This window comes from Anomaloglossus baeobatrachus, chromosome 12 (assembly GCF_048569485.1).
Source record: "Anomaloglossus baeobatrachus isolate aAnoBae1 chromosome 12, aAnoBae1.hap1, whole genome shotgun sequence".
Taxonomy (NCBI): domain Eukaryota; kingdom Metazoa; phylum Chordata; class Amphibia; order Anura; family Aromobatidae; genus Anomaloglossus; species Anomaloglossus baeobatrachus.
In genome coordinates, this window is record NC_134364.1 from 69,080,309 (window position 1) to 69,107,424 (window position 27,116).

The 27,116-nt window shown below is 47.8% G+C and overlaps 1 protein-coding gene and 1 long non-coding RNA gene across 2 annotated transcripts in view; one reads left to right on the forward strand and one right to left on the reverse strand.

Moving 5' to 3' along the window:
- The first annotated feature begins 85 nt into the window (after positions 1 to 85).
- SETD3 (SET domain containing 3, actin N3(tau)-histidine methyltransferase) overlaps positions 86 to 27,116 on the forward strand; it is a 34,406-nt gene continuing 7,375 nt past the window's right edge. Inside the window, exons 1-9 of the mRNA XM_075329640.1 lie at positions 86 to 197; positions 4,734 to 4,776; positions 5,027 to 5,141; positions 6,649 to 6,741; positions 6,906 to 7,057; positions 15,495 to 15,567; positions 16,342 to 16,598; positions 24,079 to 24,137; positions 26,122 to 26,236. Coding sequence (XP_075185755.1) covers positions 5,039 to 5,141; positions 6,649 to 6,741; positions 6,906 to 7,057; positions 15,495 to 15,567; positions 16,342 to 16,598; positions 24,079 to 24,137; positions 26,122 to 26,236 — 852 coding nt within the window. The 5' untranslated portion in view covers positions 86 to 197; positions 4,734 to 4,776; positions 5,027 to 5,038. The remainder of the gene's footprint in view (positions 198 to 4,733; positions 4,777 to 5,026; positions 5,142 to 6,648; positions 6,742 to 6,905; positions 7,058 to 15,494; positions 15,568 to 16,341; positions 16,599 to 24,078; positions 24,138 to 26,121; positions 26,237 to 27,116) is intronic.
- The window catches only part of LOC142257500 (uncharacterized), a 183,093-nt gene continuing 161,461 nt past the window's right edge, over positions 5,485 to 27,116 (reverse strand). The window contains exon 3 of the long non-coding RNA XR_012727636.1: positions 5,485 to 5,532. This is a non-coding gene — a long non-coding RNA (uncharacterized LOC142257500). The remainder of the gene's footprint in view (positions 5,533 to 27,116) is intronic.

Below are 27,116 nucleotides of genomic sequence, written 5' to 3' on the forward strand. Positions count from 1 at the left end.
CGTGATGGGCGGGTGATGTGACCAATCATAGGCTTCATAGGCCGTGCGCAGGCCAATCGCTGCAGATTGATGCTGGACGCTGTCGGGTAGGTTTGGTTGTGCTGGGTTCCTCTCTCCCCATCTCTTCGGCGCTGTACGGCTGGTTCTTCCCGGCCGGTGACGGGCACAGGCCGCTGGTGTGACCGGGGGACCGGGAGGTGAGTGCGGGCTGCTCCCCCTCTGTTCCCCGCACGTCCTACGCACTGCGGAATGGCCCCAGGAGCTTGCACTCATCTGCAGCTCCGCACATAGGGCACTGGCTCTGTAGCGCCCTCTGCTGGACACAAGGCCTTTTTCCCCCATGGAAGTCAATGGACGGAGTGTCTGCTTCCAGTCCATTCATCTCTAGGGCAGTGAGTGGCCCGGGGTAGCGCCTGAGGCTTGGGGGTCACTGACCTTTTTGGTTGTGGATCCTGGGGTGCCGCTTATCCTCGCCATACAGTGACATGCAAAAGTTTTGGTACCTCTGGTCAGAATTACTGTTATTGTGAATGATCTCTAAAAGGCAGGAAGTTGTATTCCCTTTGCATTTTAGGCCAAAAAATATATATATTTTCATTTTTACATTAGAAAAATTACAGAAAGGACAATAAGTTTTATGCAAACGTTTGGACACCCTTGGAGATTTGTGTGCTCAGATAACTTCACCGAGGTTTCAGATCTTAATTGGCCTGTTAGGGTTATATCGTGTTTACTATCATCAGATGTTGTAAATGTTCCAGTTTTATATAACCCCGGCCTCCTCTAACCTTGTGCCAAAATCAGCAGCCATGGGTTCTCCTAAGCAGCTGCCTAGCACTCTGAAACTGGTGGAGGCCCACAAAGCAGGAGAAGGCTATAAGAAGATAGCAAAGCGTTTTCAAGTTTCCCTGTCCTCAGTTCAAAATGTAATCAAGAAATGTCAATTACCAGGAACAGTGGAGGTCAAGAGAAGTACTGGAAGACCAAGACAAATATCTGTGAGAGCTGCTGGTAGGATTACTAGGGAGGCAAATCAGAACCCCCACCTGAATGCAAAAGACATTTAGGAATATCTATCAGACTCTGGAGCTGTGGTACATTGTTCTACTGTTCAGAGACACCGGCGCAAATATGACCTTCACGAAAGAGTCATCAGAAGAAAACCTCTACTGCATCCTCACCATAACATTCAGCATCAGAAGTCTGCAAAAGAACATCTAAGCAAGCCTGATGCATTGTGGAAACAAGTCATATGGACTGATAAGATTAAAATAGAATTTTATGGCCACAATGATCACAGGTATGTGTGGAGAGAGAGAAAAAGGGCACAGAATTTCAGGGGAAAAAAAACATGTCGACAACCATTAAGCATGTGGATGGATCATTCATGCTTTGGGGGTTGTGTTACAGCCAATAGCACGGGGAACATTTCACAGGTAGAGGGAAGAATGGATTCAATTAAATTTCAACAAATTTGTGATGTAAACAACGCCACGTAAAAAAAAAAAACAGTGGAGAAACTGAGAAGAGAAAAATGTACTGATTCTACAAATAGATAATGACCCTAAACACATCAAAATTCCCAATAGATTACCTCAAAAAGCTCAAACTGAAGGGTTTACAGTGGCCTCACAACCCCCTGATCTGCATATCATAGAAAAGTTGTGGCTAGACCTCAAAGAGCAGTGCATGCAAGATGAGCCAGGAATCTCACACAACTGGAAGACTTCTCCAAGGAAGAGCAGTGCTTGCAAGACGAGCCAGGAATCTCCCACAACTGGAAGACTTCTCCAAGGAAGAGCAGTGCTTGCAAGACAAGCCAGGAATCTCACACAACTGGAAGACTTCTCCAAGGAAAAGCAGTGCTTGCAAGACGAGCCAGGAATCTCCCACAACTGGAAGACTTCTCCAAGGAAGAGCAGTGCTTGCAAGACGAGCCAGGAATCTCCCACAACTGGAAGACTTCTCCAAGAAAGAGCAGCGCATGCAAGACGAGCCAGGAATCTCCCACAACTGGAAGACTTCTCCAAGGAAGAGCAGTGCTTGCAAGACGAGCCAGGAATCTCCCACAACTGGAAGACTTCTCCAAGGAAGAGCAGCGCATGCAAGACGAGCCAGGAATCTCCCACAACTGGAAGACTTCTCCAAGGAAGAGCAGCGCATGCAAGACGAGCCAGGAATCTCCCACAACTGGAAGACTTCTCCAAGGAAGAGCAGTGCTTGCAAGACGAGCCAGGAATCTCCCACAACTGGAAGACTTCTCCAAGGAAGAGCAGCGCATGCAAGACAAGCCAGGAATCTCACACAACTGGAAGAATTCTCCAAGGAAGAGCAGCGCATGCAAGACGAGCCAGGAATCTCCCACAACTGGAAGACTTCTCCAAGGAAGAGCAGTGCTTGCAAGACGAGCCAGGAATCTCCCACAACTGGAAGACTTCTCCAAGGAAGAGCAGTGCTTCCCTCAAACAAGAATTGTAAGATTCTTGGCTGCTACAAAAAGGCATTTACCAGCTCTGATACTTGCCAAAGGGGGGTGGTATTGGGTACTAATAATGCAGGGTGCACAAACTTTTGTATAGGCCCATTTTTCCTTTTTTGTTCATTTTTAAAAATGTAAAAGAATTTTTTTTTTTCTTTCAAAAATCTTAAGGGAATGCTATCTATAATGTTTTGCATTTTAGAGATTTCATCTTCAACTTGCTTTAACTGTTCCCAATAACAGTCATTTGGACCGGGGTGCTGAGATTTTTGCTTGCCACTTTATGCTCCATCACCTCAGGGGATCTGTACTGGAGGACCCTCACGTTCCAGCCATTGCAGGTCATAGATGGCTGGTAGCTATAGACCAGTGGCCTCCAGTCTGTGGCACTTCAGTAGCTGGGAAACTACAATTCCCAGCATGCCCTGAACAACCTCCAGCTTTATACAAATAGTCAATTATCAGCGACGTTCTACCAGAAGGAAAACTACAAATCCCAGCAAGTCCAGGTACCTTTCAGTTAGTTATGGTGTCTCCACCACTAGAAAGCCACAGGTTGGAGGCTGCTGTTGCAGGGCATGCTGGGAGTTGTAGTTTTGGCATCTGTTAGAGAGCTGTTGGTTATGACTATTGATATATAAAGACTTTGTGCTGTGCGATTCCTCTGTTGTTCCTCCTGGACGTGCCCCATTATACTGACAGCTGGGTGTTTCCGGTTGGCCTCTGTTCCTGCACAGGTTTACAATGGACAATCAGTTTCTGTGTCATGTCCTGTTACAAGAGACAGGGCATCACCTAATGATCAGTTTTCATTTTAATTTCCAGGAGGAACAGCAGAGGGACAGTGCAATGTATGAGAAAAGAGGGTCCTGAATTATTTGCATAAGTTTTTACTAAAATTGACATGTCAGGAGGGTTCTCTATAAGGGGCGTCCAGCTGTCAAACTGCTCATCAATCAGTAGCAGAAGGAAAGTACAAGGCTTGTAGCCACCTTTCGGGGGCAGATGTATAATTTTGTGTTAAATGAATGTATTTGGGGCTCACGTTTGCACTCGAGTGTAACTTTACATTTTGTGCTGTTTGACTTTAACAGGCTCTTTGTTTCCCTGCACAATTTAAGCTGCTGAATGAGTTAACTGAGGATCCATCAGTGAGCTTGTTCTGACATTTTGTCATTATTTTTTTTATTTTTTTTCTAAGCTCCCACAGGGGGCTTTATGACTGGGTTAGAGTTCACCTCTCCTTTGATGTGGTCTGTGCTTATAAATCAGCAGAGGTCAGAAAAAGACAGATAAGTGTCATAGGCTCATAGACCCGACTCCCTGACTGGGAGGAGGGAGAGCAGCTGGAGAGTGCGGCAGAGATGCACAGACTCCAAAGATGCTGGGGGGGGGGGGAGACTTAATCTGATGGGCTGCTATGGCTTATTGGCAAAGGTTAATTCGGGGGGGGGGGGGGGGTGTAATACAAAAATATGCAAACTTGCTCTTTGCCACAATGGAAAAGAAAGGGCAACCAAAAACTTGATGGTGCAGGGTCTCACTTGGTACTGCGGTATTGGCAAAGCCAGAAGACTTGTTAAAGGGATATTTCCAGAATTAGAAATGAATAGGTACTGATCAGCGTGGTCTGTCTGGTGGTATTGCCATCAATCTAGAATACTAGAGGGGAGTGGGGGGTTGTGCTGCGTCGCCCTTAGAAGGGGGCGGGTCGGATGCCCTGCGTGGCCCCTATACAGCGTGGGGCGGGTCTCTGTGTCACCCCTAGAAGGGATGTGACGGCTGATCCCCATTTTGTGCTGCGACTGTTTGTGATATTTTAAATCCCTTTCTTTCTTCTGTTACCATGGCGCCAGTGACATAATAATTATGCTTTTCCAGGGTGAAATGATACTGGATTCCTGTACTAGTGGTGGTTTTGTCCCCCCCCCCCCCCCCCATGTTTTTGATGATGATTTTTGCATTCTCAGACGCAGACTCTCCAGCCCCCCACTTATCGAGGCTCCTCACCCCCCAGTGCCGCAGTTATAGGATAGTCTTTTTCTCTCTGCTGCTTTAGATGCTTGTAGTGTTCTAATGAGGTTTTGTATCTGAAAGGGCAGAGCTGCAGTGTAAAGCATAGGGGTGCTTCATATTGCCTGGAGGGCTCTATAGCATATCTAGACCTTAGATAACAGCAGGTCCTGAGCTTTTAGATCTTGATCATTCCTGACTCTTTATGCTTATATGCTAATTATTATTTTATTTTTTGCAGGTGTTGCCTGAATTTGTTTTAAGAGTCTCCGTAGGAAATAAAGGTAACGTGGAAAACGGGAATAGGGAAATAATGAAGGGGGAGCGTCGGCTGCAAGTGTGCATTCCCTTTAAGGAGGATATGTAGTCTCCTAAGGAATCTTTCCCCTGGGTAGGGGAAACCAGCCACGTCTCGGAGCCCACACTTAGGGGAGCCGGTCACCCACAAGAGGCGATTGGTCAGCAAAACGCGTCTCCAGAAGTCTCCGTCCTTCAATGACAAACAAGTTTAGTTTTTTGCTCATTTTTTTGCAGAGAGAATCCAAAATGGGAAAGAAAAGTCGAGTGAAAACTCAGAAGTCGGGGAGCGGAGCCGCAGCGTCTGTGTCCCCAAAAGAGATGATGAATCTGATCAGCGACTTATTACAAAGTAAGAAATTGTCAGAGCTGTGGGGTCAAGAGGCGAGCGGGGGCTGCCGGGACCCCTATCCTGAGAATGAAGATGATGGAGCGAGGCTAGATCAGTAATGTATGTACACATTGACTGCAGAATAGTGAGTGCAGCTCTGGAGTATAACACAGGAGGTAACTCAGGATCAGTAATGTATATACACAGTGACAGCACCAGCAGAATAGTGAGTGCAGCTCTGGAGTATAATACAGGATGTAACTCAGGATCAGTAATGTATGTACACAGTGACTGCACCAGCAGAATAGTGAGTGCAGCTCTGGAGCATAATGCAGGAGGGTTGCCATCTAATGCCCATACTGACCTGACCACTAGCCCGGACCCTCGTTCATTTGTCTTCTCTAGAGTACAGCTGTGGAGTATAATAACATTTTTTAGACACTTGTCAAACACCAAAGAGGAAACCTCTAAAAATGGTCATAATTTATTTTTATCTTAAGTCATTAAAAAACGTTTTTGTGATTTAAAAACCGATTTGTGGCAAGAGAAAAAAATACAAATCTGTCAGATTGTGATATTTGGTGAGCAATGTTCAAAGTGCGTACAAAAACACATCAGATGTAGGAAGGGGGGGGCAGGAGTAAAATAAGTGGTGCAGTGACAATGTCTGGTTTATAGATTAGTACCGCTGTACATATCTTTCCCAATGAAGTAAACAATACAAAGGTCATATGGCAGAGAGTTGCAACAGTCAACCTGTCAGAAGGGGTTATGTATTAGTAACAGGACATACCAGATAGGAGAACCACACAGCAACCCTGGACACCCTGACTTGCGTTTCGCTTGATAGCTTTTTCAAGCTATCAAGCAAAATATACGTCAGAGGTTCAGGGTATCCCGGGTTGCTGTGTGATTCTCCTATCTGGTATGTCCTGTTACTAATACATAACCCCTTCTGACAGGTTGTCTGTTGCAACTCTCTGCCACATGACCAACACCGCAACCCTGGACCCCCTGAATTTCTGACGTATGTTTCGATTGATAGCTTGTCAGGTGGTCCAGGGTTGCTATGTTGGTTCTCCTATCTGATATGTACATTGCTCACCACGTATCCTATTCTGACATATTCATAATTTTTTTTTTTTACCTTGCAATGAATAATAAAAACATATATTTTATTTATTTTTATATATATATATATATATATATATAATATATATTAAAACAAACCCCTTTTTAATGATGTATTTAAATAAAAAATATAAATTTTATAACCTTTTTTATGTTAGTAGCAGCTTTGTTCATTGTTTTTTTTTTTCCTTAGATGTGGTGAGTATTTTGATTAGCTGTATATTTATTTTTAGACATGTGTATTATTCAGTTGTTGATGGTAATAATGGGCATTATATTTTCTTTTTCGCTCTATTGGGAGACCCAGCAAAAAACAAAAAACAATTGTCTGGGTCTCCCAATTAGAGCTAGAAGAAAAGGAATTTACGGTAAGTAAACAAAATTCCCTTCTTTGCAGAGTGCAGTAATCCCAGCTCCGCACCGGGTAGAGAGTGGGAGGAATACGTGCAGATCCGGGGACTGGTCGAGAGGATTCGCAAGAAGCAGAAAGGTCAGTAAAATCTCGAATATCTATCTTTACTTCTCTGCTCGTGTCCTCTTTGAGAGGTTTTTGAGCTCCTCCTTTGTAATATGTGATACACCAGCGTCTAATTTCTATGCGCCCAGTGCAGAATATCAGATCCGGTCCTCATATACCGCCTTATCCAATCACAGCAGGTTTATCTGTAATTTTTGATGGCAAAAGGGAAGACTATTTTCCTGAGCTGATCCAATGGGCAAAGGAGAACGGCGCCTCCACCGAGGGCTTTGAACTGACCGATTTCCCCAATGAGGGTTTTGGATTGAAAGCGACACGAGAAATAAAGGTAAGTCTCATCTTTAATGTTGAAATTGCCTACTCAGAAATCCCCCCCCCCCCCCCAGTATCTTGAGACATATGATGGGAGTAATAGTAGCCTCGTCTGGACTCCCCTCCATTATGATGGCAATATGTATCGTATCAGTGCATCCCACATACAATATAAAGTGTCTGACATCGGGAGAGAAGGATTGTGCATGTTACATTGCAACATGCCTGATCTGTGCAGGTAAGTGGTATCAGAGGCGGCAATCACTGCCCTCTCGACTTGGAGACCACCAGCAGGGTTGTCCATTCTCTATGAATAGACTTATCCACAGGATACACCATTGATATCAGATTGTTGGGGGGGGGGGGGGGGTGTCTCACACCTGAGCCCCCTGGAAATCACCCTTATATGTGCCAGCCAGATGGAAATGGCTTGACTGGAGCCATGAAGTGCAGCGCCAGCTTCCTCGTCCTGCAGATCAGCTGCTCTTTCCTTATCTTTTTGAATAGGAGCCGATCTGCAGCGGTTCATCCCGGAGCTTGTAGCCGTTCAGCACGGCGGGTGGTGGGATGTTGAGACCAGACAACCCCACCCCCCCAAGTGGACAACCATGTAATGGCTTATTTTGATTATTGGTGCTTTTGGCCACATAACCCTTCACCACCAGGGGTCTTAGAGAAGGATCCCTCCAGAATAACATTGTTGGGAGACCTTGCATCTTAAAAAGGCTGTCCAAGCCAAATCTCTAAAGGTTTTTCCGTCTAGTGCCATGACAGAGCGAAGTCATAGATACTGATAGATGGGGGGGGGACGGTGACATCTGGGACGAGACTGAAGCTGATGCAGGACTGGAATATTGCCGCCTCTGTTACTTACTTTTTTTTGTCAGTCCGGCAGGTTCTGTTCTTTGCAGCCGGCCCCAGTTGTCTGGTGGGCCACACCAGTGCTGATCTCAGTCACAGGATGGAAGTGGGCGTCTCTGGTCCCCTTTTTAGTGATTGTCCATAAGGCAGGGGATGGGATTGGGCACTGATACTGGTTCGATGAGTGCGGGACTCTCCATACCGACCTCCTGTGACCGGACCCTCGTCAAGAACACACTTAGGCTGGAATATCCCTTTAAGTAGTACTGTTGGTGTCAACCCATGGTTTTTCATCGGCCTCTAGTTGTCTCTTTGCTTTTGGTTATGTTATTATGATACTTTCTTTGTCGCTCCATTGGGAGACCCAGACAATTGGGGTGTATAGCTTCTGCCTCCGGAGGCACACACAAAGTATTACACTTTAAAAAGTGTAACCCCCTCCCCTCTGCCTATACACCCTCCCGTGGATCACGGGCTCCTCAGTTTTATGCTTTGTGTGGAAGGAGGCACACATCCACTCATGCATTCTCATATTAGTTATGTCGGAAGAAAAGAGGGCCCCCACGGGGCCCCCGGCATGTTCCCTTCTCACCCCACTATGTCGGCGGTGTTGTTAAGGTTGAGGTACCCATTGCGGGTACAAAGGCCGGAGCCTCATGCCGTCTCCTTCACCATCCCTTAGCGGCTCTGGGAGAAGTGGGATCCTGAACGGTCAGCCATTTGCTGGGACCGTGCTCCCTCCGCAGCCCCTGTGGGAATCTGCCGGACCGGAGTCTATTCAACCTCAGGGACCGGGCCCTGCAACTCTAAGGTACTCTGTGTCCCCATTGGGGAATATGCAGGAGCGCACCTTCTTCCCGGACGCTGCGGCAGCTGCTGAATGAGAAGACCGGCAGACTTCCGCGCCGACCGTGCCTGCTTGTCGGGCGCGGTCTCAAATTTAGTCCCCGGCTTCATCGCGGCCTAGACGCAAAAATCCCGCCCCCGGGCCTGCCTGTCAGGGGTAAGGGCGGGACTGCCGACCTGACGTCGGATGTGAGGGCTGGAGCATCCTGCATGTTTCCTCCCCCCTCACTGATCACAGTGGGGACTCCAGATTCCTGCACTTTCCTGGCGCCGCCCACAGCTCCACTCCTCCCCTGAGATCTCCGGCAGCCATTTTTTGGGCATTCTGCCGGTGGAGGATTCTCAGGAACAGCTCTGCAGCTCCAGGGGACCTAAAGCTGGGAATCTGGAGGCACACACTCCGCTTGTTAGCGGTCGGTAAGCCACACCGGTCACCCGCTGCTGGTCCCCCCCCAGGGTGCCGGAATAGATACGTATTTATATATATATATTTCTGTTCGGTCGGGCTGTATACCCTGTTTTTGCCCATATACCCTCAGTGATCATTCTCCTAGGAGACAACAGCATGTCGTCCACAAGGAGCAAAGCTGTTAAGGCACAGGGTTTTTTTGCGGCCTGTACCTCTTGTGGGGCTATGTTACCTGCGGGTTCCACCTACCCTCACTGTGAGCAATGCTCGACCCCTGTTTCACTTGCTCAGCCGGAGCCTCGGTCACTAGTGGACCCCTCGGCTCATGTAGACCCCCCTGCTCCCCCTGTCCAGGCGGCAGGGACAGAGTTCTCCTCTTTTGCTGAGAAACTCTCTGAGTCACTTTCACAATCCATGGCTCAGTCTATGGAAAAATGGTCTGCCAAGCTGCTAGAAGCTTTGCAGTCCAGACCGGTCCTTACACAGGCCCCGGCCCCTGTTGGATCATCACCTCCAGGCCCCTCTCGGTCTGAGCCGCAGCGCGCTCCCAGGTTGGGCCCTAGGTCCCACGCGGAGGACTCCTGCCAGGACCACAGTCCTAGACAGGCTAAGCGGGCTCGCTGGGAATCTTCCCCGACTTCCTCTCGCTGCTCGGGTTCCCAGCTTGAGGACTCTCTGGAGGACGAGGCGGACGTCGCAGCTCAGGGTTCTGACCCTGACGTCGCCCTTAACCTTGATACACCTGAGGGGGACGCATTAGTGAATGATCTTATCTCGTCCATCAACCAGGTGTTGGATCTCTCTCCCTCGCCTCCTACTGTGGAGGAGTCGGCGTCTCAGCAGGAGAAACCAGTTTCGGTTCCCCAAACGTACACGTAGTGTGTTCTTCGATCACTCTAACTTCAGAGACGCTGTCCAGAAGCCCAGAGCGGTTCCGGACAAGCGCTTTACTAAGCGCCTCACTGACACGCGTTACCCCTTCCCCGCTGAAGTCGTTAAGGGGTGGGCTCAATGTCCCAAGGTGCATCCTCCAGTCTCTAGATTGTCGGCTAGATCTGTGGTATCGGTGGCAGATGGCTCATCGCTAAAGGATGCCACTGACAGGCAGATAGAGCTCCTGGTGAAGTCCATCTATGAGGCCACGGGCGCGTCTTTTGCCCCGGCCTTTGCAGCCGTGTGGGCACTCCAAGCTATCTCGGCTTGTCTGACTGAGATTAATGCTGTCACATGTAATTCTGCTCCGCAAGTTGCGTCTTTGACTTCTCAAGCGTCAGCTTTTTCTTCCTACGCCATGAACGCAGTCCTAGACTCGGCTAGCCGTACAGCTGTGGCATCCGCTAACTCTGTGGCAGTCCGCAGGGCCATGTGGCTGCGCGAATGGAAGGCAGACTCGGCCTCCAAGAGGTTCTTAACCGGTTTGCCGTTTTCTGGCGAACGCTTGTTTGGCGAACGGTTGGATGAGATTATTAAGGAATCCAAGGGAAAGGACTCCTCCTTACCCCAGTCCAGACCTAAGAGACCTCAACAACGGAAAATACAATCGAGGTTTCGGTCCTTTCGTCCCTCCGCCAAGCCCCAATCCTCTTCGTCCAGCAGGCAGGAGAAAGGCCAGAGGAACTCCTATGCGTGGCGGTCCAAGTCACGCCCCCAAAAGGCCGCAGGAGGCACTGCCTCCAAGGCGGCCTCCTCATGACTCTCGGCATCCCCTAACCGCATCCTCGGTCGGTGGCAGGCTCTCCCGCTTTGGCGACGCCTGGTGGCCACATGTTCAAGACCGATGGGTGAGAAACATTCTGTCTCACGGTTACAGGATAGAGTTCAGCTCTCGTCCTGCGGCTCGTTTCTTCAGAACCTCTCCGCCCCCCGCTCGGGCCGACGCACTTTTTCAGGCGGTGGACGCTCTGAAGACAGAAGGAGTTGTGACCCCCCCCCGTTCCCCTTCAGGAACGTGGTCGCGGCTTTTACTCCAACTTGTTCGTGGTGCCAAAAAAGGACGGATCATTCCGTCCCGTTCTGGACCTCAAACTGCTCAACAGACACGTGAGAACCAGAAGCTTTCGGATGGAATCTCTCCGCTCGGTCATCGCCTCGATGTCACAAGGAGACTTCCTAGCATCGATCGACATCAAAGATGCTTATCTCCACGTGCCGATCGCACCCGAACATCAACGCTTCTTGCGTTTCGCCATTAGGGACGAACACCTTCAGTTCGTGGCATTGCCTTTCGGCCTGTCGACAGCCCCATGGGTTTTCACCAAAGTCATGGCATCCGTCGTGGCGGTCCTACACTCTCAGGGCCACTTGGTGATTCCCTACCTAGACGATCTCCTAGTCAGGGCCCCTTCTCGGGTGGCGTGTCAACACAGCCTTACAGTCGCTCTGACGACTCTCCAGCAGTTCGGGTGGATCATCAACTTCCCAAAATCCAAGTTGACACCGACCCAATCACTGACTTACCTCGGGATGGAGTTTCATACACAGTCAGCGGTAGTCAAGCTACCGCGAGACAAACAGCTTTCTCTGCAGGCAGGGGTGCAATCACTTCTTCGGAGTCAGTCACACCCCTTAAGGCGCCTCATGCACTTCCTGGGGAAGATGGAGGCAGTGCCGTTCGCGCAATTCAATCTACGGCAGCTCCAATGGGACATTCTCCGCAAATGGGACAGGAGGTCGGCTTCCCTCGACAGGAATGTCTCTTTCCCTTGCAACCAAGACGTCACTTCAGTGGTGGCTCCTTCCCAATTCTCTATCGCAGGGAAAATCCTTCCTACCCCCAACCTGGGCTGTGGTCACCACGGACGCGAGCCTGTCAGGGTGGGGAGCGTTTTTTCTCCACCGCAGGGCTCAGGGAACCTGGACTCCGATAGTCTTCCCTTCAGAACAATGTTCTGGAAATAAGGGCAGTGTATCTAGCCCTATTGGCTTTTCAGCGGTGGCTGGAGGGCAGGCAGATCCGTATCCAGTCGGACAACGCCACTGCCGTCGCATACATCGACCACCAAGGCGGCACTCGCAGTCGTCAAGCCTTCCAGGAAGTCCGGCGGATTCTGCAGTGAAGCCACAGCCTCCACCATCTCCGCAGTTCACATCCCGGGCGTAGAAAACTGGGAAGCAGATTTTCTCAGTCGTCAGGGCATGGACGCGGGGGAATGGTCTCTGCACCCAGACGTGTTTCGAGAGATCTGTCGCCGCTGGGGAACGCCGGACGTCGATCTCATGGCGTCACGGCACAACAACAAAAAACGGTCTCAGGATCACAGAGCTCTGGCGGCGGACGCGTTGGTTCAGGACTGGTCGCAGTTTCGACTGCCTTATGTGTTTCCTCCTCTGGCGATGCTGCCCAGAGTGTTACGCAAGATCAGGTCCGACTGCCGTCGCGCCATTCTCGTCGCTCCAGACTGGCCGAGGCGGTCGTGGTACCCGGATCTGTGGCATCTCACAGTGGGTCAGCCGTGGGCGCTTCCAGACCGCCCAGACTTGCTGTCACAAGGGCCATTTTTCCATCTGAATTCTGTGGCCCTCAACCTGACTGTGTGGCCATTGAGTCCTGGCTCCTAGCGTCTTCAGGGTTATCTCAGGATGTCATTGCCACCATGAGACAAGCCAGGAAGCCAACGTCCGCCAAGATCTATTACAGGTCTTGGCAAATCTTCTTATCCTGGTGCTCTGATAACGGTTTCTCTCCATGGCCGTTTGCCTTACCCACTTTTCTTTCATTCCTCCAATCCGGAATGGACAAGGGTTTGTCACTCGGCTCTCTCAAGGGACAAGTATCGGTGCTCTCCGTATTTTTTCAAAAGCGTCTAGCCAGGATTCCGCAGGTCCGCACGTTCCTGCAGGGAGTTTGCCACATAGTCCCACCTTACAAGCGTCCGCTGGAACCCTGGGATCTTAACAGGGTGCTAACGGCTCTTCAGAAACCACCTTTCGAGCCGCTGCGGGATGTCTCTTTATCATGTCTTTCGCAAAAGGTGGCCTTTCTAGTGGCAATTACATCACTCCGGAGAGTGTCTGAGCTTGCAGCGCTGTCATGCAAAGCCCCCTTCCTGGTTTTCACCAGGATAAGGTGGTTCTGCGTCCGGTTCCGGAATTTCTCCCTAAGGTGGTATCTACTTTTCATCTCAATCAGGATATCTCCTTACCTTCATTTTGCCCTAATCCAATTCACCAATGTGAAAAGAATTTGCACTCTTTGGATCTGGTGAGAGCACTCCGGCTCTACGTGTCTCGTACGGCGCCCCTGCGTCGTTCAGATGCGCTCTTTGTCCTTGTCGCTGGCCAGCGTAAGGGTTCGCAGGCTTCCAAGTCAACCTTGGCTCGGTGGATCAAGGAACCGATTCTTGAAGCCTACCGTTTTTCTGGGCTTCCGCTTCCTTCAGGGCTGAAAGCCTATTCTACCAGAGCCGTGGGTGCGTCCTGGGCATTGCGGCACCGGGCTACGGCTCAGCAGGTGTGTCAGGCAGCGACGTGGTCTAGTCTGCACACTTTCACGAAACACTATCAAGTGCATACCTATGCTAGGTAGGCGAGTCCTTCAGGCGGCGGTTGCCCACCTGTAAGAGGGGGCCGTTTTCGGCTCTTTTTATTGAGGTATTCTTTTACCCACCCAGGGACTGCTTTTGGACGTCCCAATTGTCTGGGTCTCCCAATGGAGCGACAAAGAAGAAGGGAATTTTGTTTACTTACCGTAAATTCCTTTTTCTTCTAGCTCCTATTGGGAGACCCAGCACCCGCCCCTGTTCCCTTCGGGCTGTTGTTCTTTTGTGTACACATGTTGTTCATGTTGAATTGTTCTTTTGGTTCATGGTTTTCAGTTCTCCGAACATCCTTCGGATTGAGTTTACCTTAGACCAATTTATAAGTTTTCTCCTTCCTGCTTTTGCACCAAAACTGAGGAGCCCGTGATCCACGGGAGGGTGTATAGGCAGAGGGGAGGGGTTACACTTTTTAAAGTGTAATACTTTGTGTGGCCTCCGGAGGCAGAAGCTATACACCCCAATTGCCTGGGTCTCCCAATAGGAGCTAGAAGAAAAGGAATTTACGGTAAGTAAACAAAATTCCCTTTTTTTTCCTGTCCTATGTTCCTCCCCCCCTATGTCAGGACACGTTGTGGCGTCTTTCCCGCAGTGCGCGCAGATCACTTTCACATGATTTGTAAACAGCGCTAAAAAAATAAATAAATTCCGGATTGTATTCTGTTCCCAGTAAATGCAGTCAGCAGGTATCTGGTGTATATTAATGGCCGTCCCGGATAATGGAGCGCAGTCGCTGCCTCTGCACCATTATCTGCAGACGCAATCACAGGAGACGTTTGTCCTCCGGCTGGTGAATATGGAATAAGAGCTAAAAGAAAAATTAATCTCTGATTGCTCAGTCCTCGGGTAAACTTCTTATTTTTGTTTGCATTTGCCAGCCCCTAATCTTTTATTTTGTGCGATTTTGAGATCAGGGGAAATAAATATATTGGTTTCCGAATTATTATAATTTTATTTATTTTTTTACTGCTGCAGAACAAAATTTAATTTGAATTTACTTTAAGTATCAAAATCTGAGATTGTCAGACCTGTCGGGGGATCTGCAGCCTCCTACATACCCACATCCTCGAGGCTCTTCTGACCTGTCTGGGATCTGCAGCCTCCTACATACCCACATCCTCAAGGCTCTTCTGACCTGTCTGGGATCTGCAGCCTCCTACATACCCACATCCTCAGGTCTCTTCTGACCTGTCTGGGATCTGCAGCCTCCTACATACCCACATCCTCAGGTCTCTTCTGACCTGTCGGGGATCTGCAGCCTCCTACATACCCACATCCTGAGGTCTCTTCTGACCTGTCTGGGATCTGCAGCCTCCTACATACCCACATCCTCAGGTCTCTTCTGACCTGTCTGGGATCTGCAGCCTCCTACATACCCACATCCTCGAGGCTCTTCGGACCCCTTGGGGATCTGCGGCCTCCTACATACCCACATCCTCAGGTCTCTTCGGACCCGTCGGGGATCTTCGGCCTCATATTTGCCCACATCCTCGGGGCTCTTCGAACCTGTCGGGAATGTGCGGCCTCCTACATGCTCACATCCACAGGGCTCTTGCTTTGATTAGCTTTTTTGGCAGGAAGTCACGTGTCGCTCCCCAGCGATGACCTCGTACCCAACCGGCAATCCTCCAGGTCAGGCAGTATGGGGGACACTAATCTGCGGAGTAGTGGAGACTTCTAATACAGGCCGGAATGGGCCTCACCAGCATCTATTCACCCATCCAGTCTGAGCAGTGCTGCAGTGTAAAGCATGGAGAAGGCTAAGCTTCTTGGAGATGTAAGACTTTGTTTCTTCCCCATAGGCTGAAGAATTATTTCTCTGGGTACCAAGGAAGTTACTGATGACTGTGGAATCTGCGAAGCACTCAGTCCTGGGTAAGAACGCTGGCTGTGTCTCGCTGTGTCGGTCAGATGACGGCCACTCATTCCCCGGGTGGTCTTCATCATGCTGTAGTCTGGCACAGCTTCTGGGGTTATATGACGCAGATTCAGCTCTGCTACATGTGCAGACAGTATTGGTGTGTTGTAATGCAATTAAAGGGATGCGGTCCATGTCATATGACACTTGAGGTTGGCCATCCGCATCAGACCTTTATCTGCAGTTATTGCTGACGTGTCTGATAGATGCGGCTCCAACCTCTGGGTCCCCTCACCTATGCAGATAATGGGGGTCCCTATATTAAGACCTGCATTTTCCAAATCCGGTAGCTGGGTCATAACTTTCATATATGGTTACTACTTTGATTTGGAGATCAGGGGCTTTTATAAGCCTTTGGCACCGCTTATTGTTCCAGGAATCAAAAGTAGGATGTTGGTGACAGTGACCTTGAATCTGGAGACTGGAGACGTGTCCGGTGTCCGCGGAGCTGTGCTGCTCCGCCTCTGCGCCATGCATTGTCTATGCGATGGCTGGACACAGCGGAGCGCTCTGCATTTAACTGAGTGAAGGCCGAACGCTCACAGCTCTGCTGGATTCAGGACAAGACTCTGGAACGTTGCAATCAGCAAGATATACCCCATTGTGTAGATAAGGGGATAGATTGTCATCCTTTAAGGATCGCTCCAGATGTTTCATTGCCATCTTGGTAAATTGCATGCCCTTCAGTCGCTACTTTTTGCATTACGTCTCTTCCTCCTCCGTGTGTTCAGGGTCGCTGTACTCCCAGGACCGCATTCTGCAAGCGATGGGGAATATCACCCTGGCCTTCCACCTGCTGTGCGAGCGAGCAAATCCCAATTCATTCTGGCTCCCTTACATCAAGACGCTGCCGGGCGAGTACGACACCCCCCTGTACTTCCAGGAGGAGGAGGTGCAGCACCTCCAGAACACACAAGCCATCCACGACGTCTTCAGCCAGTACAAGAACACGGCCCGGCAATACGCCTACTTCTACAAAGTCATCCAGGTATCAACACTAATTCTATCAATTCAAATCAATATAGTCTTAATTCTTCCTAAGGGTGTGTATACTTTTGCATCCACCTTCTACTGTGTGTAATAAATGTAGCAACTTTTTATTTAAAGGGTTTGTCCCATCCGGGATCAATGGCACCTCGAAGTTACCAATGATGGGGGATAACTTGTCAGGTTCTGACAAACCCTTCAAGAATGTCTTGTTTTATGTATACAGCGACTATTCCAACCCGAGTGTCTCCACGGTTACCGACCACAAACACTGTGTACTCCCATCTCCGCAGTCTTGTTGCTCCCTTTTCTTCTCACAATGTATGAAGGGAATGATGCACAACTGCAGAATCAGACTACATTCAGGCACCCATACGTCTGCATAGGAGCTGTGTACACAAAACGGTAGAGGAAATTTTAATTACAACTAGTGACAAAGGCAGCTTCGCTGGAGAAGAAATCTGTCCTCCTCAGAGCTGCGCTTCTCTTGTACGTGCACGCTCCTTACCAAGGAGATCGGCCACCCCTGATGTACAGCAGAGGTGGCCGGTAACCTAGTAAACAAGCCATAAATACAATACAATACTATACAATTAAAAAAATCACTCTGTTTTTGGGAACAGATCTTATTTGTAATCGGAAGTAAGTTCGCAATGTTGCAGGTCTTTGCCATGTAATCGGAGGGCAGCATTCTGTAGGGGCTAAGACACTGAATTCAGCCATGTGATTTATTAGGCTTTGTGCTGTAGTTTCGATGCAATGAGTGCTTTATCAGCAGGAGCTCATCACTGCCCAGACTGGATGCCCTTGTGCCTCCTGGTACAGCCACATCTCCAGCACTAATTAGCAGCTCACAGTCAATATACAATGTACTCACAAAGCTGTGGTGTGGTTGGGGGCAGCTTTACATCTAAAAACTCTCACCACTACTGCACTCAGTAATCTAAGTTACACATCACTGGATTCAGGGTCTCTTTGCCTACATTATGCTGCTTTCAGATGAGGTAGCAAAATCCTGCTGACAAATTCCCTTTTAAGAAGCGGAGACAACTCCTTTAATGAAGGGGGAGATGTATATTTATTTTTTCTTTTACTGCCACACTGTCCAATATCCTATGGCATTTAGAAGGGACCCTTTATTATAAACCCCCCCCCCCCCCCCCACTCTGGCCCCTATTGTCGGTGTTTGTATAGAAATCTCTTCCCCCTCATTGACCCTCCTCGGGACGTCTTGCAGCTGTTGTTGCACAGGCCTCCAAGGTGAAGGTGACACTGGGTCACGCAGGGAGGAGCGGCTCCGAGGATTTCTCCGCATCTCTCCACCGGATAACCTGGCACTAAAGTGTTAATGAATCCCATGAACGAGAGCCGTGGACGGCAGGGTTAGGCCGCTCTGCTTTCCATAAACATTTCAGCCGGCCTCTGCTTTCTCTCACCGGCTTGCCCATAAATGGCTGGATTCTGTGCGGGGAGAGCGGATAAACCTGAGCTTGGCCGGCAGGCTCCACGGACGTGGAGAAAACACACATTTTATGTCTTGCAGCTGCCGTTCCAAAGCGGCCTGTGGCCCTCAGTGATGAGAAGAAGCAGGTGTGAAACGCGTCAGACAGGGGTAAATCCGGCTCCACCAGCGTCTTGGAAGGAGCGCACAGTCATTTCAACAGTTTCTAGAAAGCTGGGTGACTAACCAATATGGCCACCAGCACGGCTCCTCCAGACTCCTGGGGCAGTTCTGTGTCGCCTGGTATGCTCACGTTGTGCGGCGTCTGGTGTCCTCCGGCACGTGTGCTCACGTTGTGCGGCGTCTGGTGTCCTCCGGCACGTGTGCTCGCGTTGTGTGGCGTCTGGTGTCCTCCGGCACGTGTGCTCGCGTTGTGCGGCGTCTGGTGTCCTCCGGCACGTGTGCTCGCGTTGTGCGGCGTCTGGTGTCCTCCGGCACGTGTGCTCGCGTTGTGCAGGCGTCTGGTGTCCTCCGGCACGTGTGCTCGCGTTGTGCGGCGTCTTGTGGCCTCCGGCACGTGTGCTCGCGTTGTGCGGCGTCTTGTGGCCTCCTGCACGTGTGCTCACGTTGTGCGGCGTCTGGTGCCCGCCGGCACGTGTATGCATGTTCTGTGGAGTCTGGTGCCCACCTGGACAGTGCAGAGGCTCATGTTCTCAGGAGTAGGGGGTCTCTCAGTTTGGACCCCAGCAATTCCAGGGGTGCATTTTCCCTTTAGACGTAGTGAGGCCTCCTTTTTTGTAAACTTTCCAGCTTCATCCTGTCCTCGCTGAAACTTCTTACATGGCTCCCAAGACAGGGAACAAGATTCTGCATAATGATAGGAATCTTTGGAGGCAGCGCTCGGTGTTCCTGCGCCCCGGTGCTCCATCATCCCATCGCCCCTTACACCTTCCAAATATTAGTCTTGTCTCCGTGCGTCGGCCGCATGCACGTGTGCGCGACCGGGGAATAACATAATCGGCGTTTCCCCGGCCGCCTCCATTCATCATCCCTGATACAGCGGAGGCGGCGGCGCTTCCCGATAAGACTCCTCGTCCCTCTCCTCTTATCGAGGTGTAATTCGGGCGGACACTTTAATGTCTCGCTTGATATTCTCGCAGCGTTCCTCTTCTCCCATCCTCGTTGTGTTTCCGCTTGTAAGACGAGATTGCAACTGCATCTTCTACATGTGTAAAAAGTTTTGGAGACGCGATGACAGACCTGGGCGCTAATGCCTTCTGTCTGGGGGCCGCGTCTCCATTACCGTACTGTACTCCGTGAGGAATTGAGGGCCGAAACAGCGCCGTACGATCGATGGTGGCAGTGCCAGGTATTGCGCCTCAGTCCCAGTCAAGCTGCTGACCTGCTGGGAGTAGTAGTCTTGCAGCAGCTGGAGAATCCCATAGGCAACATTGAAAGGCGGCCATTTATTGTTGTGATTACGAGGATGAGGAGGGGGGAGCCGGACCCCACATGTGGCGGACTGTCGCTGTTTACTAAATGACTTTTCCAGTGTCGTGCAGGGGCTCTCATTTAATAAAAAATGGATTTATCATCTGTGAATCCTTTCCTGCCGTTCCCAAACCCTCCCCGCTCCTAAACGCGGCTGGTGACGGCAAGAAGAAATCAGAGTCCTATTAACCCTAAGGATGCAGGGAGGCAGCAACTAAAGAGTTAACAGCAGTGTGGAGAGGATGACGAGGAGCTGTATGGAGCAGGGTGTAAACCCCAAATGTAATGCCTGGCACTATCCTTTAGTGGCGTCTCATGTACAGCTGCGGGCGATCAGTGCAGGGAGATACCGCATTGTGCCACTAGGTGGCAGCAGAACGACACCGATGGATTCAGATTACAACCCCTATTTAATTATTCCGCCATCACTTTTTTCTTCCGCGCAATACTTTCCTGGTATAAATAAGGTCCAGCTCTCGTATTTTATCATTTCTACACTATATAGTGAAGGGTCATTTATTTACCGTCCGGTGGATTAATATTTAGGATGGATACATGAAGGCGACTACATCCGGTCGGTTTCCGCACAGTTTCAGCAGTCTTCGGGTGCTGTATTGTGGATTTTCTGCAGCCAAATCCATGTGGAAGATTCGCACGAAATGCGTATCCACAGTGTCAGGAAACGTCGCTCCTTCAGCAGGTTCTGCCGGGACACCCGTCGTAACCACTGATTTTTGGCCGTCCCCGACAGGCACCCTCCAGATGAGCAGCGAGGGGGGAGTTATTGCCAATATGAACCCTTTTTTTTAAAGGGATTATCCTTCGGATTTCACCCCCAAACTGTGCGTGTTGATTTTTGCAGAGACAAGTAATGCAGGATCTAGTTTGCTCTATGAAGCCCGGCATCGTGCTCTGCTTCACTGGAGGAACAATATGGCAGCATCGGGGTCTTCAGTAAACCTCTGGCTAAGGGGGAGGGGAGCTGGTGACAGCAACGTTCCCATTACCAGCAGGAGCCTGATTTTCACATCTGTGTATTGGAAGAGTTAGACACAAGTTCAGCTCTGGTACACGGGTGCAATGTGCCTCTGGCCGCCCCATCCCCCTCCACACATATGGCCGGCGTGTGTTGGCCGCAGCCCTTGAATTCACCCAGTAACTCGTTACCTGTAAGAGCAGATAGATCTGCTGTATGAATTATTCAGGCGCTCGATGCATCCTGGAGCTTCTCCTACACGAGCGCCCTGGTTATGGGGCGGTGGGTGCCGATGCCCGGCAGACACTCACCGGACCACACAGGTCATCGCTGTTCTGTTCTATGAATCGCTGGAGATCGAACAACACCCCTAATAACCTGTGCCCGTCCCTCTGGACCAGCAGCTACAGATCCGTGGTCTCCCTCTCTGCTCATCTGGGGGGTGCCTGTCCCTCTGGACCAGCAGCTGCAGATTGGTGGTCTCCCTCGCCGCACATCTGGAGGGTGCCCGTCCCTCTGGACCAGCAGCTGCAGATCGGAGGTCTCCCTCACTGCTCATCTGGGGGGTGCCTGTCCCTCTGGACCAGCAGCTACAGATTGGTGGTGTCCCTTGCCGCATATCTGGAGGGTGCCCGTCCCTCTGGACCAGAGCTTTTCTTTGTGCTGGTCCATATAAAGGTGAGGGAAGGGAACTGACAACTGTTGTTGACGCTCAGCATTGCCCCTTTTTGTTACTTGGCTGGCAATCCTGTGTTATATGGTTTTCATACATGGGTGGTCTTCATTGGGGGCCTTCATTGTTGTACGGCTTCCAGCTCTGTAGACCCCTGCACCACAGCTTGATTTTTCTCTGTAACGCTGAAGTAGTCATTATCAGATCATTACACCAATGTCCTCCGTTTACTGCTGCCGTATTCCTTTGGTTTTTGCTGCTGCTCATCTGATTTGGTTCTCGCCACAACATAAATGTCCAGGCTTATAGCAGCCGCCTGACATTACATTGGCTGTGGGATTGTAGGACTTTCAACATAAACATCTCCATACAGATTTGACTACAGTCTGCCGAAGCCACCTGTATAGGCAGGATCATCCGACAGTCTGTGTATGGTTCCCCCTTCCCCACCCAAAGGATCCGATTTATCTTTGTAAAGTCGATCTTGAGCTTTCTCGTAGCTCAGCTCTGTATATGCAAGAGTGAAAGTGATTGTTTAGTTGTCCTAAGACCTATGGAGGCCTTTTAAAGGCCTCCACCTTCTCCTCAGGCCTCTAATCTGAGCTTTAGGAGACTTTTCATCATTTTGATTTCATATACTGATGGATCTCTCCACAACATAAATGTACAGGCTTACGGCAGCCACCTGACCTTTAGATGTGCGGTTGGATTGTATGACTTTCACCATCCCCTCCAGTCTTTCCTCTGTCCATCTGGTATCAGGGAGGTATGACATGTTGGCCTCTGGCTATTTTATGCCCTGATAGGACAAGGACTTCATGTGACACTAATGGGTTAAATCTTCTGAGAGGATAATCTGAGAGCTGCCGCTATAAGAGGTGGGAATGAAAGGGTTCTAGCATGGTGGCAAGAACGGGGTGGGAGAAGACTCCACGATCTCCCACCCAATTGGCGGTCTTGCAGTGTATAATTTTCCTCAGATTGCTCAGTGAGCTCAGGCTTTTGTTTTATAATTGATTTATAGTTGGAGCCACTTTTGCCTCATCCCCTACTGTCCTGCACCCGGTGCCAGCGAGCGCATTACAGTGAGGGATGATGAATTACCTCGCACTCCAGATGCTAATGCATCAGAAGCAAAACCGGGGACGACACGGGGGCTTCATTAACAGTGGTGGGAGGCCTCCCCGCACACTCGCGTCTCCTCTCCGCCAGGCACAAGTGTTTGATTACATTCTGCAGCGTAACAAGAGCGCCGCGGCCACCATCAAAGGCTGGAACACGGACTATCGGGCTGATGCACCGAACGCTGCCGATGTGGAGAGGTCTGAGATATCTCACAATGCAACCTACCCCGGATTTATTTCTGAGGGAACCCACCACAGATGCATTATACCACGTGGTCCCCCTCATCAGTGATTTGGGGGAACTGATCTACTAACCTCTGACTGTAGCCTACCACCGACATATAGGAATAATTGTGTAAGGGGGAAAATCGGGCTCTATATGCAGGGCGGCATTGTGTGCATGTGCGCCCTCTGGGGCTATACAGGCCAACAATAATAATAATAATAATAATAATAATAATAATAATAATAATAATAATAATAATAATAATAATAAAAAAAAATTTTTTTTTATTATCAATAAAATATTAAATCTTATAGTAAAGTAAATTTTTTTTTTTTTTTTTTTTTTTTTTTTTTTATAAATTAAAAAAATATATTTAATTTACCATCAATAAAATCTTATTTATTTTATTGGTAAATTAATGATTAAATACTAAAAATAAACCAAATATATTTCATTTTTTCTAATTTTATAAAAAACCTAAATTTATTAGTAGTAGTAAATTAAATACTAAAAAACATTTCATAAAATTAAAAATTGTAATTTTTTATTAAAACTAAAATTAATTAATTTTGAAATTTCAATTTTTTTTTTTTTTTTTTTTTTCCTATTCAATGTGATGTAAAATAAATTTGACATGATAAAGTAGATTGATTTCCCAAGTATATGAACTTTTGGGGGCAATAGGTCCCCAGACAATGCTATTGACACCATACAATCATTTCCCCCCCCAAACTTCCTTAACACTGGCAGCAGCGGTTAGACTTGGGTGCCATCTGTATTTCACAGCTGGCACCTGTGCTGTATGGATCGGGCTCAGGTGCTGAGCCTGCCCTGTACATGCACTGTGCAGATCTGCCTAAATGTATAATGGATGTCCTAAACTGAAGGGTGGGCCGGGCGTACAAGGCGCTGTTGGCTCCAACCACTATTTGGGGATCACATAATATCCAGGATTATGGTCACCAAAAAATGACTCCGAAGTCATAACCATTGATATGCGTGATGTCTTCTCAACCAATCTGGCAACGGGTTTCATTTACCAATGGGTCTCTGAAGAATGGGATCTGGCCCCCATTGGTAACTCCTCCTGGTTTTGACTTTCAGAACGGTTCCTTGGTGTCTGATATAGTGTGAAATGGAAAATTTTAACATTTTTATGAGGAAGGAAGGGGGAAAAAAAATTGTCTGCATTTGTTTAGAGAGCGTAAGCTGAAATGCCTAATTAATTCTTGCTTCCTCGCTGACATGTATAAATGATGGCCGCTTCGCTGTCCATAGCGTCCACCTTATATTGTTAAATTTGCGCTGCCTGCGAGTTCTGTCTCAGGATCCGGAGACGCAGATTAATGGGACCTGCTGGGCACAACAAATTAAGTTGACATTGATATATGAGAACATAATAGCACGATGATCCCTGCGTAACATTTCTGGGCACCTCCTGTTTCATTTGGCTCTTGTTAGGAAGCTAAATTATGAAATTTTGCTTAGCAATTTGTGACGTTTTTCTCTTCACTTCTTCTTTTTTTTCTTTCTTTTTTTTGGAACCTCAGACCCATCCCAATGCTAGTAAGCTGCCCCTAAAGGATGCCTTCACGTTCGATGACTACAGGTTGGTTTATTTTGGAATTATTACTTTTCTAGTTCCTTTTTATTTTTTTTTTTTTCCTACATTTACAGCAAGACTTGTGATATAATGATCTGGTCATGTCATGGTATTTCGATATCTGGGCACTATACCCCCCTGCAGCATATAGTGAGCTGAGCACAGTATTTAGAGTAGTAGTTGTGGCGATCACAACTCCAGCAATACATTTTTACAGCGTACATGTCGGCAATCCAGGTGACTTTTCATAGTAATCTCTGTGTGTACACGAGGAACCTCACTGTATGGGTCATTACATTACTTGTTTCCTGCAGTTCTTCCCTGTGGGCGTGCTGTCTTCAATTTTCAGTCGACTCTGTGTGTGAACTGCTGCTCTAATGTCGCCTATATACACAGATATGCAAGAGTCCTGCTCTCCCAACCTTATAGCACATGTGCCGGAGCCCTGGGCATGAAGGACGTTATAAAGCAATTCTGAGCAGTGTAGCTGTGAATCTAGCTTTGGGGTGTGATAAAACATATACCAGAAAATGGCAGCATAAAGAACATATTGCAGTATTGCTATGTATTCAGCACTCTTGTGAGATAAAATCCTTTGTGAAGATAGCAGCATGTAAAAAAGATTAGTGCATTAATGAGCAGTGCAGCCCTGGGTGGGATAAAACACTTACTAGAAAGCAGCAATAAAGACAATATACAGAATTATTGAGCAGTGTAGCTGTGAATTCAGCACTGGGACAAAATAAAACCCTTATTATATGCGACCACCTTCTACTTAGGGTTTTATTTTGCACCAGTGCTGAATTCACAGCTATACTTCTCAGTAATTATGTGTATGGTCATATATGCTACCATCTACTGACAATACACATAATTACTGAGCAGTATAGCGGTCAATGCAATACTGGGGTGAAATAAATAAAACCCTCACTAGAAAACAGCAATTAGGACACTATGCTGAGCAGTATAGCTGTGAAATAAAACCCTCTCTCCCTAGAAAACAGCAATTGGGACACTATACATTACTGAGCAGTATAACTGTGAATTCAACATTGGGGTGAAATAAACCCACACTAGAAAACAGCAATTAGATAGAGATAGATAGATAGATATCTATCTATCTATCTAATTGCTGTTTTCTAGTGTGGGTTTATTTCACCCTAATGTTGAATTCACAGTTATACTGCTCAGTTATGTATGTATGTATATATATATATATATATATATATATATATATATATATATATATATATATATATATATATATATATATATATATATATATATATATATATATATATATATATATATATATATATATATATATATATATATATATATATATATATATATATATATATATATATATATATATATATATATATATATATATATATATATATATATATATATATATATATTATAATATCTATATCTCTAAGCAGTATAGCTGTGAATCCACATGGGGTAGGTGAGGAGGATAAGAAGGGGCCCATAAGTTTTATATATTTGCTTATTGAACCACTGCAGCAAGAGAGATTATATTTCCCTTTCTTTTACATCACACCCCTTTTTTTTTTTTTTTTTTTTTTTGTTTTTAAAAAAAAAAAAAAAACAAATTAAAAAGAACAAAAATAATTACCAGTTACTTTTCTTATTGATTAGAAGCCAATTATGTGTTTGGGAAGTGACAGAATGGTTGACCGTGCAGTATTTCTCATGTCGTATGTTTTATTGAAACGCTCTATTAAAATCGATGATCCTCCGGCCCCCGGACGACGCTTCCATCAATCAGCGATGTATTTTATTTATGGACTGTACTCGCAGGGATAACTACAAAGTAGCACATCGCCCCCGGTGTCTTATCAGCTGCCTATAGCGATTTGTAAATTCTGCATTTTATTGCCGGAGCTCTCTGCCGTCCGTCCCCATCATAAAATACGTATGACTTCATATGCGCTCCTGCGGGGGGTCTTTTTCTTGGCTGCAGGTGGGCTGTATCATCCGTCATGACGCGACAGAATCAGATTCCAACCGAGGATGGATCTCGGGTTACCTTGGCGCTGATTCCTCTATGGGACATGTGTAATCACACCAACGGCCTAGTAAGTGACTGATTACGGAGTTGGTCAGACGCCATGCACACCCAGCTTTCCAAAGCTCCTGCATAACAAGACCAGGCAGCCAGATGTCAACGGACAAGACCCCATTACAGCAGCTTTAGTCACCCGGATGTGTTGGGCGCTGCAGAACATTCCCCATAAAGTGAATAGGGCCACACTTGGGGAGTTCTTTGATGTGGAGTCCCAAATCCATACTATAGCCCCTTCCTCAGTCAGTGGGGTACAACTTTCCAGTCTATTTTTGCAGGGAAAGTCATGCTTAATAGTGCCCTGCACTACATTTTTTTTTTTTTTTTTTTAAGTGATCAATGAATAAAAAAAAAAATGGGACCCTTTTAATAGACGGGGAGGGGGGTTCCTCTGTTCTGGCACTTTGTCCCTTTGCCAAAGCAAAAAAAAGGTTATAAAGAGTTACTCTTGTTCTGGAGGACCCAAACATTCCTGTATTACCCAATCTGGGTTGGTAGTGTGTAATACCTTATTTGACCTGCTGAGGCGCTGCAGGGAAACTGGATACTCAATGATCAGTTTGTCCAATGGTCTCAACGTATTGTCAAAATTGGAGAACTCCATTAAAACTCTGCCTTTTTTTTTTTTTTTATAATTCTTCCCTCCAACCGGTCTCTATAAGGCAGGTGTCGACCGAGAGTCCCAAGCTTTTTCTTTTTTCTAAATCCGCCACGTTTGTGATTTTCCCCCCCAGTAGGTTTCATAAAATATTCAGCTCCAAACCTGTCACGTCAGGTGGAACAGAGTCGCACGTTGAATGATTTTCATTAATGTTTTATGCCGTCTAAAGAGACAATCTTGCTTCAGGTAAAATGCGATCTAATGAGACGAAATCTTTATTCATTACTTCTCC